Source organism: Oncorhynchus mykiss, chromosome 3 (genome assembly GCF_057628025.1).
Source record: "Oncorhynchus mykiss isolate SJ-2025 chromosome 3, ASM5762802v1, whole genome shotgun sequence".
NCBI lineage: Eukaryota > Metazoa > Chordata > Actinopteri > Salmoniformes > Salmonidae > Oncorhynchus > Oncorhynchus mykiss.
This window is the reverse complement of record NC_143024.1, coordinates 39,746,277-39,765,216: the sequence shown is the minus strand read 5'-3', so window position 1 is coordinate 39,765,216 and position 18,940 is coordinate 39,746,277. Positions and strand designations below refer to the sequence as shown.

The following is an 18,940-nucleotide window of genomic DNA, read 5'->3' as shown; positions in this document are numbered from 1 at the left end:
TTAAAGCACATGTACTGCACAAATGAACCTTCCTTTGACAAAAGACTAACTTTGTCATGCATTTACCAAAACAGTTGGTTATAACAGTTTGTTCAACTGAATGCATAACAAAAAAGTAATTGAGGGAAACCATTTTAAATCACAGAACTTTTAATTTCAAAAGAAATCCACATCCTCAGTTCGAGTTGGAAAAGATACAAATACACTGGGTGGATGAGAGGCCAGGGAGCTTTAGTAATACAGCTGCTGCAGAGGGGCAGTGCTGGCAGGTTATAATACACAAGGATCAGAGAATAGCCACTACAGCGCTGGGGAGAACGAAATAACTGCTTTCGTCAACAACAAAAAAATCCAGAGAGCAAGCATATAATCGAATCTTTACATTTCATTCCGATCCATTAGCATTTTATAGAAATCAGTTTTAGATTAAAAATGTGGATAAACCATGGTACCCAAATAGCATGAAAAAAAGAGAAATAAAAATCAAATTCTAGTGGAGGAAGGGGCAGTAGAAGAGCAGCCATCTTGTGAGAAAAGCTGGTACCTCATCCATGGGGGAATTCAAGAGACATCTGAAACAGATGGATTGAATAATGGATGAAAACAGCATGAAGACAGAAATGAGATGCCAAGGTAATGCATTAAAACTCTGAACAGAGATAAAAATCTATTATTTTATGTGGCTGTAGGGATTGCTTTGTTTACTCTTCAAAAGCAAAATGGTGTATGAACAGAATGTGAAAACTGAAACGAATACTTACAACTAGCAGGCCTGGCGCCGTATCTTCGCATGATCTGGTCTTGTGTGAATTTCACAAAAGATTCGTATTGTTCTGCAACAGACGATTAAAAAGCCAATGGATTAGTACAAAACTGTGAATGTGCAGATTCACGTACCAGATAAGACCCCAACATGTGTTGATACATTTGATGCAAAAAAAAAATGACACTTTGTGCTTCAGCCTTTACTAAACATCAGCTAAAAGGTTGATCATATTAATCATTCCAGTCAGAGCAGATGTATATTCTAGAAACATTAGCAGTCCTGGCTAGTAGTGTCTAGTACATAAATCCATATCTGCCAAGAGCAGCCCCTAAATAAACAAGAACAATCAGCAGGACATTAGGTAAGTCATTAAAAAGGTGTTCGGGGGGGGGGGGGGGGGGGGGGGGGGGGAGAGCAGCAAATAGGCCTCTCCTATTGCACACAGGGTGCCATTTGTAGAAGTATTTCTTCATTGCTGGTGCTAAAGGGTGTGAAAACATTTAAGATTTTCTTGAGACCAAACAAACTAAAGCCATTTTCACACGATCGTGCTGACCCGAACCACTGTGCAAGCTGACATTTTCCAACTTTTTACATGGTTCCCATCATCTACAGTGGATGCATAACTATGCCAGCTCAGCTTGTTTCAGCGTGGCTCAGTAATGTGAAAAGCCCATTTGACTGAGGTTTACTGTCCGTACCTGCAAGTTTTGTGTTGAGGATCTGTTCATACTCCTCCCGGATCTTCTCCTCGTGGTCTTTGAGCAAGCGCTCGCACAGGTAGCTCACCTGCCTCAGTGTGAACGACGGCTGGTCCTTCCTCGAGGCACCTGAGACACACAGTAAAATGTTATGTAGACTGACACTGCCCATGCAATCTATACATACACTACAGGTCAGAGTTCACAATGTCCTCTCTAGGAATAAATGTCTGCGCAATAATTTATTCATTTCCGTTTGTCGCCTTAGCAGCAGCCTAGACCAATGGTTCCCAACCGATGTGCTGCGTGCCTAGAACTCAGGTGTTCACATGACTGGGCAGGGGTGCAGCTATGGGTGGGCATAGGCACACCCACTGGGGAGCCAGGACCTGCCAATCAGATAGAGTTTTTACCCACAAAAGGGCTTTACTACAGAGAGAAATACTCTTGAGTTTCATCAGCTGTCCAGATGGCTGGTCTCAGATGATCGCGCAGCTGAGAAGCCAGATGTAATTTATTTTTATTTTATTTTTATTGTCACAGAAAATGTATGGTTTGCGGAATTAATCAGATGATATGCGAGGTCATTACCACTAAATAAATTAGGGCCATTTTAGGTGTGCCGCAGAATTTAATATCCCATCAAGATGTGCCACGGTTAGAAAAAAGGCACAAAAGTGGCACTAACGAGGCCCGGTCGCCAAGTCTCCTGAGCTTGGAGCTGGATCCAGGGGAAGGCTGAATGATTCATGCCCTGAGATTTTAAGTGTACTTTGACCCATTCTGAATTTCTGACCAAAGCTTTTAAAAGCTAAATTCCAGGCAATAGTCTCAGAACTAGACGAGAAGTATAATTACTAGAAAGAAGTGACAGATATTCACATTCAAGTCAATGGTCTCCCGAGTGGCGCAACAGTTTAAGGCACTGCATCGCAGTGCTAGAGGCGTCACAACTGATCCTGGGCTGTATCACAACTGGCTGTGATCGGGAGTCCCATAGGGTGGCGCACAATTGGCCCAGCGTCGTCCGGGTTAGGGGAGGGTTTGGCTGGGGTAGGCAGTCATGTAAATAAGAACTTGTTCTTAAGGAGAGGGCACTGACTAGCTATACTTGAGCCAATGGGAGCTATAAAAACATATACCGACTCCAAGCATCCTTATGTAACGTCTATGGAGGCTGAAATGTTTGGGGTTTGTATTACCACTGCATGCTCACACTGAACACCATATGAGTGGTGACGGGGTTTGGCAGGTGACTTAGTTGGCCCACCTTGCACAACATCAACAACACCCCCCCCCCCCGTGTGCGCACACACACACACACACCTCACCTGGTGGGGAGCTGGGGGCGGTGAGGGAGGAGCTAGGGGCATCGGTGGAGCTACAGGCAGCCTCACTCTGGTTGAAGGCCCCCTCCAGCTGCCGCCGCCTCTGGTAGCGGCTGTACTCCTGACGGATGTTCTGGAAGATCTGCTCTGTAGAGGGGACAGAACACAGGGGACATGGTCATAAACAGGGCTGGAACAACCAGCACTCAGAGGACAAATAAAGCCTGGCGCACCAATATGAAGATGGTGCCCGTCTAGTTGATTTTAGAAGACAACTAGCCACAGCCTGCCTTGATTACCCAAACATTAGAAAAAGGTGACCAGTTTATTTTTAGATGGTCTCTGATCATCGCAAACCAGCCATGTCAGATAGCTAAGAACATAGGCATTTTCAGAAGCTGAATGTGTTCCAAAATTGCATGTTGTTGATCACTACAAGCTAGTCATGCTATAGGCCTAGTAGGTGTAGTGTTCAATGATAGAATGTTTTCCTCAAGCCTCAATGAAGGCCCACAGCTATGCACACAACCTGTGAGCTGCAGTGTTCAGCTGATGTGGTTTTCAAAACAAAACAAATAAAACGCACTAACAGGAAGGAGCGCTTTAAAGCTGGGCGAGACTAACGTCAGCGACAAACACACACCAGCTGTGTCAACCCCCACAGCACACTTGCGTGCACACACATACACTTCCTCAGAAAGAAACCACCCCTTCTGAGATCCCGTGAATGGCGAGAAGGGGCGAAGGAGTTCGTTTCACTTCTTCCTTCAAATCTTTCAGGAATTGTGATTCATCCATAGCTGACTAGGAGACAGTCAGGCTTAACAGGTCTTCATGTCTGTGAGAGGCCAACTAAGCCAAGACAAAAATGGTAGATTGGTTGTCTTGTACCAGCATGTCTGGCAATAACACAGCAAGAAAACTACCTGAATAGCAGTGATTTATTTAGATAGATCTGGGTGACATCTGACTGCAATGCAGAGGGCGGGAAGGAGTGTGAAACAGGGCACCGGTCTGACATGCTACAGCCTCCTTTCCAGAAAAACTGGGTTGGGTTTCATCCTCCAAGGTCTTTGATCACTGCAGAGCTGGGCTTCAGCCAGGCTGCATCCCTAATGGCACCCTATTCTCCATGTAGAGCCCTGGTCAAAAGGTAGGGCACTAGGCTTTAAAAAGGGATTATGGTGCCATTTGGGATGAGGTAATCTAACGTAGCAAGCGTAAAAGACAAAAACACCCGAGCGGAGTTCCCACATCCGGTTCTCAACGGAAAAGGAAGCTAGGTAGAATTAGCGTCAGCCCTGAAAACCGGATGCATCCGGTTGTTGGCAACACCGCTAAGCCTTGGGACGAGCCTAGAGACCTGTGGGCAGAGCTAGGCCCTACATGTGCTCAGGCAGTGGTGGTACCCACTCTTCTTAGCCTAAGCAGTGGGACTGCACCTAAAGCCTTTTGACTTCAGTTCAGGGCCTATTCCAGTATTCAGCAAGCAATCCTGGAGGAAATTGCTAGCCCCTAATTGGTAAAGACTTTTCTTGGCAAGGAGTCCATATGCCACTGGAAACCTTTTCAAATCAGAGCCACTAAGACCTGGCACCTCACTTGCAAGGTTTCTGACTAGGCCATGTTCAATAAGAGCATTAGCAAACATACAAAAGACAGCTAAACCCATCAACCTGGTACTAAATTGAAAATTCACAGATTGGGTGTAAAGTTAAAAATATATATTGGGAGCCAGTGTTGATAGCCAGAGTGTGAAAGGAGGACTTATCCTTATTCTGCCTCGAAGGGTGAAGGGCTTGTGTGCACCATTCTAGGGAGGCCTGCCTCATTTATCTTGGGTTGAGAGAGCAACAGCCATATCCAGGTAAGAGCAAACATGGGGTGTGGGGGCGGCAGGTAACCTAGTGGTTAGAGCGTTGGGCCAGTAACCGAAAGGTTGCTAGATCGAATCCCCGAGCTGACAAGCTGTCTTTCTGCCCCTGAACAAGGCAGCTCATGGAGACATGCATGTTTTACATTTTATTTAACTTGGCAAGTCAGTTAAGAACAACTTTGTATTTACAAAGACTGCCTAGGAACAGCTGTCTTTGTATGTTTGCTAATACTCTTATTGAACATGGCCTAGTCAGAAACCTTGCAAGTGAGGTGCCAGGTCTTAGTGGATCTGATTTGAAAAGGTTTCCAGTGGCATATGGACTCACTGTTCCTAGGCAGTCTTTGTAAATACAAAGTTGTTCTTAACTGACTTGCCAAGTTAAATAAAATTAAAAACATGCACGTCTCCATGAGCTGTTCTGCGGGGGAAGCTAGCTTGCCAGCCTAGATGGGCACGTTCTCAATTCAGACTTCCTCACCTTCACAAAATGCATCATAAGCAGCAGTAGTCCGCGGGGAGGGACATATGAAATATTTGCGTCCAATGCACTCTGTAGAGGCAACAAGAGAACTGAATCTAGGCAAGATCAATTGAAAACTAGCCTTTTTCAGATGTCATTTTGAGAGTGAGATTGCCAGTCAGTCACATGGCTAGCTCTGTATTATCAAGCTTCAAATTAGCAGAGTACATGACAAAAGCAGCAGAGGGGTTGATGAGCTGAAGCCTTCTTGTGTTAATGCAGCTCTAATATGACAGGCTTTGTTTATTTAGCCACTGCTAAACTTTCCTAACTTAATAAAAAGCTGTACTTATCCCAGAGACAGGAGTATATGAAGGGGGCTAGACTAGACCTGGATGGCTTCCTCCTTGAAAAGTTCAGTTGAGGCGTGACTCAAAATGTTTCACGATGCTGCATGAACGGACTAGTTGAAAGGCCACTGTGTCAGAGTGTCTGCCAAATGCTACCCCAAACAGATTGGTGCAATGAGCTATTAGCTTGAGCGTCTAATTGTTTATCTAAATAGCTTAACTACAATGAGGCTGAAGCCCAAATCATAAGTCACTCCCTAACATTAAGTAGTCAAAAGGTTTGATTCTTTATGTCGGTGCTATGACAGCAAAAGTCACCAGCATCTCAATCTCCATTCCCGTAGGCTACATTGAGACACACCATTTGATACATGGGTTTCTTCCCAGTACGGGACTTTCTATGAGTGCACGAAATTAAATAATTGAATTAATATTGGGATTCTATGTAACTAACGGATCTCTGCAGGCCTCGACGTAAAGATTCATTTAACTTTTGAGATGCAAGACCTTTTATTGTAGCATAAACATGTTGTGATATTGTCATCTGATTGTCAAACAAACCACTTCAAAAAGGGCTCCTTTACTAGGCTACACACACACACAACATATTTCCAGCATCCAAACAGTGGTGAATGGAAATAGACATCTGTTAGGAAAAAAACAGAGTGTAATGACATTTTGTCGATTGTCATTAGGCCAGAACTCAAGCATCCACTGCTGTCCGAGCGTCAGCCATTCATCTCTGCCGTGGCAAAATGTCAGTGTTCTCATCGAACCACATTGAATTTGAGCGTAGGCTATACCACCCATTTTAAAGGACGTTCTCATTTTTCATGCCTCTGACATGCAGATGGCTAATGTTAAATAATGGTGTAATAGCCTCGTGTTCTTGACATTGTTTTAATTATTGTAATAGGCAATGTTTTACCCGTATGGCATACCGCCACTATTTATTTGGCTGGGACGCCATACTGGACCTCCTTAATTTCACCGCCTGATTTGATCAAACGCATTAAGTTGACAAGAGACATCCTTTTCCAAATCAGGGCACATCTGGACTTGGGTGTCTGTGCTGAATGATCTCAGAGCTCCAGGGTAACATTTTGAGTGACAAGTGAAATCCCTCCCCTGCTGCCAGTCACTGCCAGCCAGGCCAGCACTGCCAACCACCAGAATACCAATCTTAGGGTGTTGCCTAGCAACAATGACCCTGTCACGGCCAGGCCAAAGCAATCAATCACGGAGACTTCCTGCGAGAGGGAAAAGCCTCAGCTAAAAGGCTTAGGGAGAACAAACAAAAACAGTGTATAAGGAAAGAGATTGGCCAGATAAGTTGGACGTGGGGGACAACGGTTGGCGGTGGAAAAAAAAAGGAAAAAAAGAGAAAAAAAAGTCAGTCCGACTCATTTCACCCTCCATTGCTGAAGTATAGTGGGGGGACTTACGGACTGCAAAGCCGCCAGGAAGCAGGCTGTATTGTGGGTCAGGCCAAGTTGATGTAGCAAAGACCCTGTTAAAGTATAGAGACATCATTGGTTGCTACTAGAGCATGACTATGGGTGGGAACTGGCCACAGGGCTTACTAACTGCCGGGAAGTTGGGGTATAATGAATTGAAGGAAAATTCTGGCGACAAGTACCAGGCTAGCTAGGCTCACGCTGTGCTGAACATTAGCACAGAGAAGTAGGTCAGGTTGCAGTATTCTTCAAAACACAAACCAGCTTAATATATTGCACAAGGTAAAAACCTGGAAGGTATTAAGAAATTCTGCACATAGATTTCAATCCAACATACCCCAAATCAGTGACCCACTGAAGACATCTGAGCTGATGCAGTCCGTCATGACAATACAGCACACACAAGTAGGGATGTGAACGTGTTCAGTCGTGTGTAGAATATTCTAGCCAATTCATTGATGGTAGGCCCTACTTTACTGAAGTTACGAGCCACAGCCTGTCTGGTGGTCGACCTGCCTATACTGTGTCCCACTCCGTCCCTCGCTAGGAAAGACGTGTGTGTGTGTGTGTGTGTGTGTGTTCGCAGAACTACGGCAACTAGATCAGTCTCCTCCATTCCAAAAATACTGATTCTTAGGAGTCGATTCCGAATCTTGACACTCAGAAATGGGAGTGAACTTATTGGACGGTGTCGTGAGATTGGTATTATTAATGCAATGATTGCTATTTGTTGAATTATTAACAATTTATAATTCAGTGATTAAATTAAACAGGTAACCATTAACTCAGTAAAATGTGGCAACATGGGAAAAGTTTAATGTTACCGTTTCCCAAATTACCTCAAAGAATGAGAATATCAATTTCATAGCAGTCACTAATTCATTTCCTAATAAGTCTCAATCTGAACATTGCATAATTTGTAAATCTGCACAAATCCAGGTCTCACTAAATCATTCTGTACCGCACAAATTGAGTTTATCATTTACTTACTAACAAGCTAAACGATAATATAAAGAAAGTCTAGGTTATTGGTTCGAACTTAATACAAATGGCAACAGGTCCCTAGCGGACCAGCACAATATAACACGTTACACAAGATGGAGATTTAAAGAATGAATAAGTGCATGAGAAAAACACACTTCGATACATTTGTAGACTGTTTAGTTTAACCTTAACACCTTACCATGAACTGCCACTTTTATGGGTCAGAATTATAATGAACGTATTTACTTGAAGGTCTCCGTTGGGTATCTACTTATGTAACCGAGTTCCGCTTAGTGGGATAGGCTTGGCCAACACCCTTTTCTTTCGATGGCCGCGTCTCCTTCGTTAGCCGGTTGAATTATCTGATTGTGAGATCTTGTGGCTAATTTCTTTCTCTTAGTCGTCTGCTTCCTTGCGCTCGGACTGTGAGAGTGGGTTTCTGAGGAGGCTAATCAGCAGTGTCGACGCACCCAGCTTGGGTTGGAGGGCTGTGGAGAGAACGGATGACTTGAAGAGAAATAACCGGTTGGTTCTTCTTGAATTCACTGTCTTAGATAAAGTAACCAACAATGGCCTTGATTGTTAAGAGGTTTCTTTGGTCGTCCTCCTCATGCGTTTTGGAGTCACGGCTAATCTAAATCGGTACACCTTAACCAAACACATTTAAACTCAGTTTCACAATTCCTGACATTTAATCCTAGTAAAAATTCCCTGTCTTTGGTCAGTTAGGATCACCACTTTATTTTAAGAAAGTGAAATGTCAGAATGATAGTAGAGAGAATGATTTATTTCAGCTTTAATTCCCAGTGGGTCAGAAGTTTACATACTCTCAATTAGTATTTGGTAGCATTGCTTTTAAATTGTTCAACTTGGGTCAAACGTTTCGGGTAGCCTTCTACAATAAGTTGGGTGAATTTTGGCCCATTCCTCCTGACAGAGCTGGTGTAACTGAGTCAGGTTTGTAGGCCTCCTTGCTCGCACACGCCTTTTCAGTTCTGCCCACAAATTTTCTATAGGATTGAGGTCAGGGCTTTGTGATGGCCAATTCAATACCTTGACTTTGTTGTCCTTAAGCCATTTTGCCACAACTTTGGAAGTATGCTTGGGGTCATTGTCCATTTGGAAGACCCATTTGCGACCAGGCTATAACTTCCTGACTGATGTCTTGAGATGTTGTTTCAATATATCCACGTACTTTTCCTGTCTCATGATGCCATCCGTTTTGTGAAGTGCACCACTCCCTATGACGGCTGCGTGGTCGCATGGTGTTTATACTTGCGTACAATTGTTTGTACAGATGAATGTGGTACCTTCAGACGTTTGGAAATTGCTCCCAAGGATGAACCAGACTTGTGGAGGCCTACAATTCTTTTGAGGTCTTGGCTGATTTATTTTGATTTTCCCATGAAAATCACTGAGTTTGAAGGTAGGCCTTGAAATACATCCACAGGTACACCTCAAATTGACTCCAATGATGCCAAGAAGCCTATCAGAAGCTTCTAAAGCCATGACATAATTTTCTAGAATTTCCCAAGCTGTTTAAAGGCAGAGTCAACTTAGTGTATGTAAACTTCTGACCCACTGGAATTGTGATAGTGAATTATAAGTGAAATAATCTGTCTGTAAACAGTTGTTGAAAAATGACTTGTGTCATGCACAAAGTAGATGTCCTAACCGACTTGCCAAAACTATAGTTTGTTAACGAGAAATTTGTGGAGTGGCTGAAAAACTAGTTTTAATGACTTCAACCTAAGTGTATGCAAATTTCCGACTTCAACTGTATTAAGAAAACTCTTCTTCAAGTTACAATGTTTACGTTATAATGTCATCATTTAACATAAAACGACATTCATTTTCAGATAACATCTATCATTGTTAACACCATTTTGGTTGATGAAATATAAAAGTCCATTTATTGCATGTTACAGTTCTGAGGTAGATTCTCCATAAGGCCCACACAGACATTCCAGTCCCAAACACTAACAGGACAAATGCCTTAAGATTCACAATGGGCGTGGGGCATCAGTAAACCCCCCCACACAACAACAATCCCCTCTATACCTCTCCCCCTCTGAGGGAGGGAGAGATCTCCGTAGAACTGTGATCCATTGTAACCTTATCCTCACAGGCCAGTCATGACAACAGGGAGAATACAAGTCATCCATCTATGGAAAAACAAAAAAATAAGCACTTTACAATTTGAATATACAAAATTGGTCTCTCAGCTGAAGTTGTTTAATCTTTTTTCTATACCAAGAAAACATATTTTGAGTTGTGACAAACCATATAATTACTGGCCAGACAACTTTGAAAAACAGAATGACTGAATTCAAAGTAAAAATGTATAACTAGGGAATTAAGCTCTTCTCCCAAGGACATCAATGACAGATTCAGTAAGTTTTACGAGAGACTATATAGGCACATCTAAAGCAGATCCGAACCCTTTAATCATGCAAAACTTTTGGAAAGACTGATCTCCCTGCCCTGAACCAGGAATATTCTAACTTCCAGAATAAGAAATCTGAGAAATTCGAGTAACAATTACATCTGTAAAAAGCGACAAGACCAGGCCCAGATGGATTCCCTGGTGAATTCTATAAAACATTAAGCAACATTCTCTCCCTACCTGTACAGGCCAATGAGGATGGAGCTCTCCCACCTACTTGAATGTGGTAGTTATTACAGTTATACATAAGAAGGGTAAAGATCCGGAAGAAGCAGGGTCATCCAGTCCAATATCTCACCGCAATACAGACCAGAAGATCTTTGCAAAAACTCTGGCTAACAGGCTTAGCACTTTAGTGGGCAAATTGGTCCAGCAGGACCAGACCGGTATCATGCCCGACAGAAACAAATTCTTCAATCTCAGGCGCCTCTTCAACATTATGTATTCTCAGGTTACCCAACATTGACCTTGCCTTTACATCTCAACGCTGAAAAAGCCTTTGACCAAGTTGAGTCGTCCTATTTGTGGTTCTACAGAAATCTAATATTGGAGACACGTTCATAAAAAAAAAAAAAAAAAATGGAGCCAGCTTCTATATAGGAACCCCATGTGCAAGAATAATCAACAAACCAATCAGTCACCCTGATTTAACCTTTAGAGGGACAAAACAAGGTTGTGCGCTGTCGCCTCTGCTTTTTGCTCTAGCCATTGAACCCTGCTCAAGAGGTCAGATCTCACAACAATACAAGGCTATAATACTAAAGACGTTGTAAATAAGATCTCTATACGCAGATGACGTTCTCTATGTAACAGAACCACAATCCAGTATTCCAGTTTTTTTATTAACCTGTTTGGTACCGTCTTGTGACATAGAACCAATTGGAACAAGAGCAAACTAATGCCCAGTCAGTTGCAAAACCCCTCTTGGTTAGAACATCTTCCATTTAAGTGCACTCTTCAGAAATGTTTTCCTATCTAGTAATTGTAGTTACCAAACAACACTCCTCTGTATTTAAAATAGAATTTCCCACCTATGATGCAAAAATTCAAGGCAAAACATAAATTTTAGAGAACTCTCCCAATTTCCCTGCTCAGAAGAATGAATGCCAGCAAGATGGTCTTCCTCCGGCAAATGCTTTACCTAATCCAAAACATCATGGTATTCATACCCAAGTCCTTTAACGAACAACTGGACTCGATTATAAAAAACAGAGGTTGTTTTTTTTAAACACCTTAGTAAGTCTAAGATTAGTTTCTTTTTTTTTTTTACCTTTATATAACTAGCCAAGTCAGCTAAGAACAAAATCCTATTTACAATGACGGCCTACTGACTGACTCTTCCAAATGTTATATTTTCCTATTGGGCCGCTAACCTCTGTGCTGTTACGTTTTGGCTGCTCCCTTAGTATGGATCGTGAGGATTGCCACCCCTTTATTGGTGCTGTGGTTATGTCCTGTCAATTTGTAGTAATAATCATATTATACATACCACAGTCCATATCTGGAAGCAATTATTATTATTTTTTTTTTTTACCTTCATAGGAATGATATTGGCCTACCTATAGTGCCCGCTTACCTTGATAACAACTGAGCAATGGGGAGAGCTAGGGATCAATAGCATAGGGAATCTATATATAGAAGGGACCTTTGCTTCATTTGATTTGCTGAGGGAAACCTGTAATCTACCCAAAAGTATATTTTTCAGATACCTACAGAATAGAGGCCAAGTTATAGAACATCTTCCTACATCTGGAACTGCTAAACCTTCCATATACACCATTCTTATGCGGGTTCAATAAAAACAATATTTGGGCAAAGAAATGGGAGTCAAAGTTGTAAAGGTCAAGGAATTCACTCTCAACCAATACGGCATTGGATTGACAAAGACTTCATGTTTAAAATACATGGATGAGCTAGTTAAAAATTCAAAATTTAAAGCAGGCCTCTCTTTTGGATATAGATCTCCCTAAATAGCAGAAAACAGATTGTACAGACAAATTCCCTGCCAGTTGTTGACACTATTTACCAGATTGCAGCAGCCACTACTCTTAAACCTTTGGATGCCTTCTACCATAGCACCTACCTCCGCATCCTGATTGAAAAAGGTTGTCTGGTCCTCATTAAAATCCCCGTAGATCAGTTAATTATTCCAATCAAGTGGGCTGAAGAGGGAGAAGGAGGAGAACCCGTCCATGTGCCCTGGGAACTACAACAAAGGAAACCCGACTGGTTTGTAGGGAATGCCAATAAATATGCGCGGGGGGGGGGGGGGGGGGCTGGACAGAAGAAACTGCCTTCACTGGCAAACCAATGTCTGCAGACACACCAACATCTTACATTCCTTTCCCCTCTGCAGTATGTAATTCAGCAAGCGAGGCGGATACTGAGTAAAATGCCAGTGTACATTGAGGATAGCTGGCCTGTACATACACAAAAGCCATTAAAGTGGTGAAAGAAAACCCAACTAATCAAGAGAAAGGGGCTAAATTTCAGAAGGAGATTGTGTGCACTGCACACAAGGGAGACAAACACCTCTTCTTCCATCTGCCCGTTACACGAGCTTCTTCAGCTGTTGAAACCTGCATGCGTGTAAACCTGCCAACACCCTTGTGACGTTGCTAGATTTTCTGCTTCGTGCATCAAAAGTGCCATCAGCCTTATCTTGTGATGGATCAGGTTTTTTTCTGGATCAAAGAGGGGCTTAGGTGGGGGCTGTGGTGGGTCCGTTGGCACAGCCGAATGAGAATTCTAGAGGCCCCCTTAAAAGGGTTGCATTTTTAAGCCAATTTCTTGCAATTCTACAAAATGTCTCCATGGAGCTGAGATAAACTGGACAAATTTAAAGCTAATTTCAAAAAAATTCTAAAACATTTTGCAATTGAGTGGAGAATATTTTTGGGCAGTTTAAAGCAAATGTCCTGTGATTCCACACATTCTGCCATTGAGATGCTATTTTCAGTACAGGTGCATCAAAGCTGGGACCGAGAGACTGAAAAACAGCTTCTATCTCAAGGCCATCAGACTGTTAAACAGCCACCACTAACATTGAGTGGCTGCTGCCAACACACTGACACGGACTCAACTCCAGCCACTTTAATAATGGGAATTGATGGGAAATGATGTAAATATATCACTAGCCACTTTAAACAATGCTACCTTATATAATGTTACTTACCCTACATTATTCATCTCATATGCATACGTATATACTGTACTCTATATCATCGACTGTATCCTTATGTAATACATGTATCACTAGCCACTTTAACTATGCCACTTTGTTTACATACTCATCTCATATGTATATACTGTACTCGATACCATCTACTGTATCTGCCTATGCTGCTCTGTACCATCACTCATTCATATATCCTTATGTACATATTCTTTATCCCCTCACACTGTGTACAAGACAGTAGTTTTGGAATTGTTAGTTAGATTACTTGTTGGTTATTACTGCATTGTCGGAACTAGAAGCACAAGCATTTCGCTACACTCGCATTAACATCTGCTAACCATGTGTATGTGACAAATAAAATTTTATTTTGATTTTTTCCTGCATTTTGCCATTCCTGCATTTTGCCAAACATAATAACATGAATAAAAGGTATTGTTTTAGAATTTTCAATTCACGCCTAGACTTTATTTCAGTGATTGTTAGTTCACAAAAGACAAGATATCTACATACTTTATATCTGGTTTCAGTTGTTTAATTTTACACAAAGCGCTATTCCCCATCCAGAAAATGAATACAGCGTTTGGACTTAAGCGTCTCGAAAAAATGCTTAGGTGGAGCCCCTAATGATTTCACTGGCAGATAAACCCTGGATACACAGCTTCTCCTTTTCAAAAGAGAGAAAAAATACAAATGTAGCTATGAAACAAGTCCTTGTCCAAACAAACAGGCTTAGGACTAGCCTACATGTCAGTTGCGCAATCTGATTTGGTGCGAGGGGCTAGACTAGACAGGACCAGGCCAACTGTCTTTGTTTGGCTTTGTCCAGAACTGGGAAGCCAGTCACACAGTTCCCATTTCACTTCCACTATCAGCAAGTCATAGCTTATGTAGGAACCCACAGTTCATGCCAAGCACAAATATCTCAAGGACAGAACATTTCAAAGCTACTGCCTAATATCCGCTCACCATTTTTGATATCAGTCATTTTGGAGTAACATTGTCAGAGGACAAAAGTGGTTGGGGAATGTTAAGGTATTCACTCTGTGGGCATTCAATTAGGTACATTCCAGAGGAGCGCTCACCCCTTTCAAAAGGTCAATGGGTGCCATGAAGAAAACCAATTCCCGAGTGGTACAGCGTTCTAAAGCACTGCATCTCAGTGCAAGAGGCATCACTACAGTCCCCTGGTTCGAATCCATGCTGTACCACATCCGGCTATGAGGGCAGCACACAATTGGCCCAGCGTCGTCCGGGTTTGGCCGTCATCGTAAATAAGATTGTTCTTAACTGACTTGCCTAGTTAAATAAAGGTTAAATAAAATACAAATAAAAACCACAGGTGGGGCGCAGGAAGCCGGTGGCCATGGGAGTTCAGTGTGTGCCCAGTTCAGTGTGTGCCCATTTTCAGAGTGAGGTTGTCACAATGCCAACATATTACTAATAATGTGATACTTGGCCTTGTATCACAATACCAAGTAGTATCATGATACCACAGAGTTTGCGCCCCCCCCCCCCCCCGCCATTACGATACTAAGGACACCTGTTCCCATTCTATATGTTCAGCACGTGTGCTGCACAAAAACTTGTCCCTGACATTCACACCTCTACTCTATCCAACACATTAAATGCTATTTATCCCTTTTTCCAGTGCCATCCACATTTTTGCATAGCCAGTGTATGTTGTTAGCTAGCCAGCCAGGTAACATGACAAAACAAGACAGTTTGTTGCGGGATGTGGTAACTTCGGTAACATGGGGGATAACTTTTGAGTGGTTTTCAGTGATATAAAGGCATGACTGTTACTGTGGTCCGCTTTTCCTCTATGGCTGTGGCACTCTGACGCTGCGTGACAGCGATGCCTAGTCAGACGGGCCTGCTTGTTACAGGCAAAATGAAAAACATTAAATGCGAGCCACACCAATAATTAAACAAATGTAACAAAATAAAGTACTGCCTGCACACCCCAGCTAAATAACATTTTAAAAACAGAGATGCACAGAAAGAACAGATGGAGAAAAGCAGCTGAGTAGAGTAATGGCTGGTTAAGGATTGCGGCTGGCTGCTTACAGCTGCCACACGTGATATTGGATGAAGCTCTCATTCTGATATGCCATATCTGGCATCGTACTCTGAACTCTGATATTCTAGTTGTAGGACACGTAGGGATGCATTTTGCAGGCAGGCAGACAGAGAGGTAGTGATCACACCAGGGGAAGGTCTGTTTGAACTGCTCTTTTATTGCGCAGTGGGTAATATACTGAGTCTGCAAACATGGTCAACCCCCCCTACGGATCTAAACGATTCACATGGATTACCTATATTGAGATCAATCTGGAGGTGAAAGAAACACCCGTTTAGGCAAGGTGCTGGCTAGCGGAGTAGAACACTTGAAAAATAAAAAAGGAGAGCTGCACAACAGGAACTCCAATGCAATGATTTTATAAACAACATTTTGACAGAAATAGCCATCTTCATCAGGGTATAATGGTGAAGAGATCAAAACAATGAATAAGTTGGTATCCATGCAAATATGTAAAAAAAAAAGGTGCAACCACCAACTGCCTTGGTTAGGGGCTGAAGGAAAAGCAGTCAACAATTTAAAGAGACAGGCCAGACAAAGACAAACCAGGGGGGTTAACCAGTGCCCAGTCCACCCTACACTCTTAGGTTTTTGAGTCATTGAAATTATCTTTGTGACAGGAGGAGCTGCCCAGCCATTGAAACTGCAGCAGGATGCAGGGCTTGAATTAGGGTTACACTCAGCTAAATTTGAGTCTAGGAAAAGACAAATAAAACAAAATTTAAAAGACATACTGGTGTGCACCAAACTAAATTTAAAAGAAATTCTGCATGAAACAAACATGGGGTTCAAAATTAAAGATGGGGGGGGATTGTAATCCTCCAGTTAACATATTATACACACACCTCAACAAAGAAATACTATCAAATTGTGCCAAGTGGGAGCAGGGTTTTAATTAGGGTTTAGACAGCTGTGAAGATTAGATGCTGTCAAATAGCTGGCCTCTACCCCGGTGACGGCACATTCAATGAGCTTTGTTGGATTGCAGTCGAGATATCCAGGTAATTATCTTGCCACCCCTGCAGCCCCCACACTGGCTCAATTCTCACAGGGGATAACCTTTTCAGTCGGGTGGGCAGGATAGGTGCGAGCATAAAGGAGTAGAACAATGCCCTCTCAGCCCAGGGAAAAGCGAGAAGGTACAAAAAAAATTACCTGCGTTCCCACACTTCTAAACGAAAAGGCTTGGACGTTTCAATGCAGCGTTCTACTGCATAAAAATGAAGTCTGCTCATAGAATAAAGTGGGTTAAATTTACAGCACTAAGTACCTAGTTAGCTAACCTCAACTGGCCATTGCTAACGTCGCATGTTTTATTTTAGTCACACGAAAATAATCTTTGATTGTGGACAATGCAAAGAAGGCATGTAATGTTACGTTAGCTAACTAGCTGGGTTGGGGTTGTTATGCAGCTAGCTTAGCAAGCTGACTACAAAACATGCCTTTTTTTTGCTTTGTGTCATAGATAGTGCTAGCTAGCTAACATGCCAGGCAATTCAAATTCATTCCTTAATATATTAGTTAGCCAGCTATGACGTTAGGTTAGCTATCTGACTGAGTTTAGTTAACGTTACAGAGCAAATGTTAAGCTAGCTACTGTAACGTTAGGTACCTAACTAGCTAACGTTAGCTTATACACCAACCCCCATTCTCGAGAACCACCCATTCCACTCCACCCTAACCCCCTCCCCATATCACCCCCCCCCCCCCCCTCCCCCTGAAATGCATCTAAATCCAACTTGACAATTACTTACCTGGAGTTAGCCTGTGCTCTCCTCCCATAGCCGGGGGAGACATCGAGTGTGATGATGGGCAGTCAACTGGCGGACGGAGGTTGCACCTTTGAGGGGACGGGGTGCTTGGAGCCCCCGGTAGTGCATTGCACCTTCTTCGCTTAGGAGACTGAGGACTGAGTAGGGCCTCAAACTCCATCGAGCGCTTTAACGTAGCTCCACACGCCATGGTGCCTGCTCAAAAGAGACAACGAAGAAAAATATATTCTAAAAATGCTTTAGTCGATTTTCTCTTTTCTGTTTCCTTCTCTTCACAACAACGGTTTGCCGAAACCGGGATAGTGAGCCAACCAACTGCGGTGCCTATCGACTGAATTTCTAAAACGTCACAAGGGCCGACCGTACCATTCTACAAAAATAGGGAGAACTTAGATTTCGGAAAATAAATTACTCCCGTAAAATGTTTCGTATAGAGCATAATTGTGATATTTAGATTTTATTTTAGATTGTATCCATTCACCATACATGGGTGGTAAATTTGGTTAATGATGTACTACTTTACACGTTTATTGTTGTCATCCGCCCCTTTTCTTTTATGACGAGTATTTTCAGTTTAACTCAAATTTGAGGTTAACGAGAGCACCGGATTGTTTTTTAATCGGTTGACGAGAGTGGCTTTTCTGCTCCTTTTATCAGGTAGGCCAGTTTGTATCTGTTGTCTATCATGTAAAAACACTATATTCCCTCTTTACAGACATCAATGAAAACCAAAGTCATTTCAAATGTCCCTTCACTTCCCATCAATGATGTCTTTTTAAATTAATGTTGAGCAACTCATGCAAGAGCACCAGCATCTGTTGGTGCTCTTTCCAACTACATTGTTTATTGCCAAGCCAAACATGACAATGAGTGACGGTTAAGCATGATAGCCTGAGTGCCGGTCTGTTTTTGCTGTCTCTAGATGCTCAATTTAATTAGTTCTGGTTACTTTGCAGTCTCACCTCCCTTCTTGCTTTTTGCCCTCATATTATTTCATCCATGTTTTTTTCAATATTGCAAAGAATATCACAGGGGAAACCTTTGAACCACAAATTAATAGATTTGGCTAAGGCTCCTCATATGCCACTGTCTGCAAGAATACAGCCTAAACATTTGCTAATTGTGATGCATTTAATTAGACACTGTGAGTCCTTTGTGACACTACAGGTGAAATGCGTTGTGTACAATGTAGCCTAGAGCCCACTGCACAGGGGAGGCTTCTTTTTGCATGATGGACGTTAGCATGTCATGTCATTATAGGTCTCTCCCCATGACTTTTCTCTCTACCATTGTCTATTAGAAGTTCACACAGTCTAAGTGATCCTCAATGGTCACTGACACTGAGGCAATATGTAGTAGCTGCAAGCTTCATACTTGTCGCCAAACCCACTGTCTCCAGGTCATCTACAAGACCCTGCTAGGTAAAGTCCCGCCTTATTTCTGCTCGCTGGTCACCATAGCTACACCCACCCGTAGCACGCGTTCCAGCAGGTATATCTCACTTGTCACCCCCAAAGCCAATTCCTCCTTTGGCCGCCT

General features: G+C 42.6%; 1 protein-coding gene across 1 annotated transcript; it reads right to left on the bottom strand.

Moving 5' to 3' along the window:
• Positions 1-507: 507 nt before the first annotated feature.
• Positions 508-17,611, bottom strand: akirin1 (akirin 1). The gene is given in 5 exon segments (NM_001195161.2): positions 508-572; positions 762-833; positions 1,468-1,596; positions 2,799-2,942; positions 17,384-17,611. Coding segments are annotated over 5 exon segments (564 nt in total). The 5' UTR covers positions 17,592-17,611; the 3' UTR covers positions 508-561.
• Between the last annotated feature and the right edge of the window lie 1,329 nt (positions 17,612-18,940).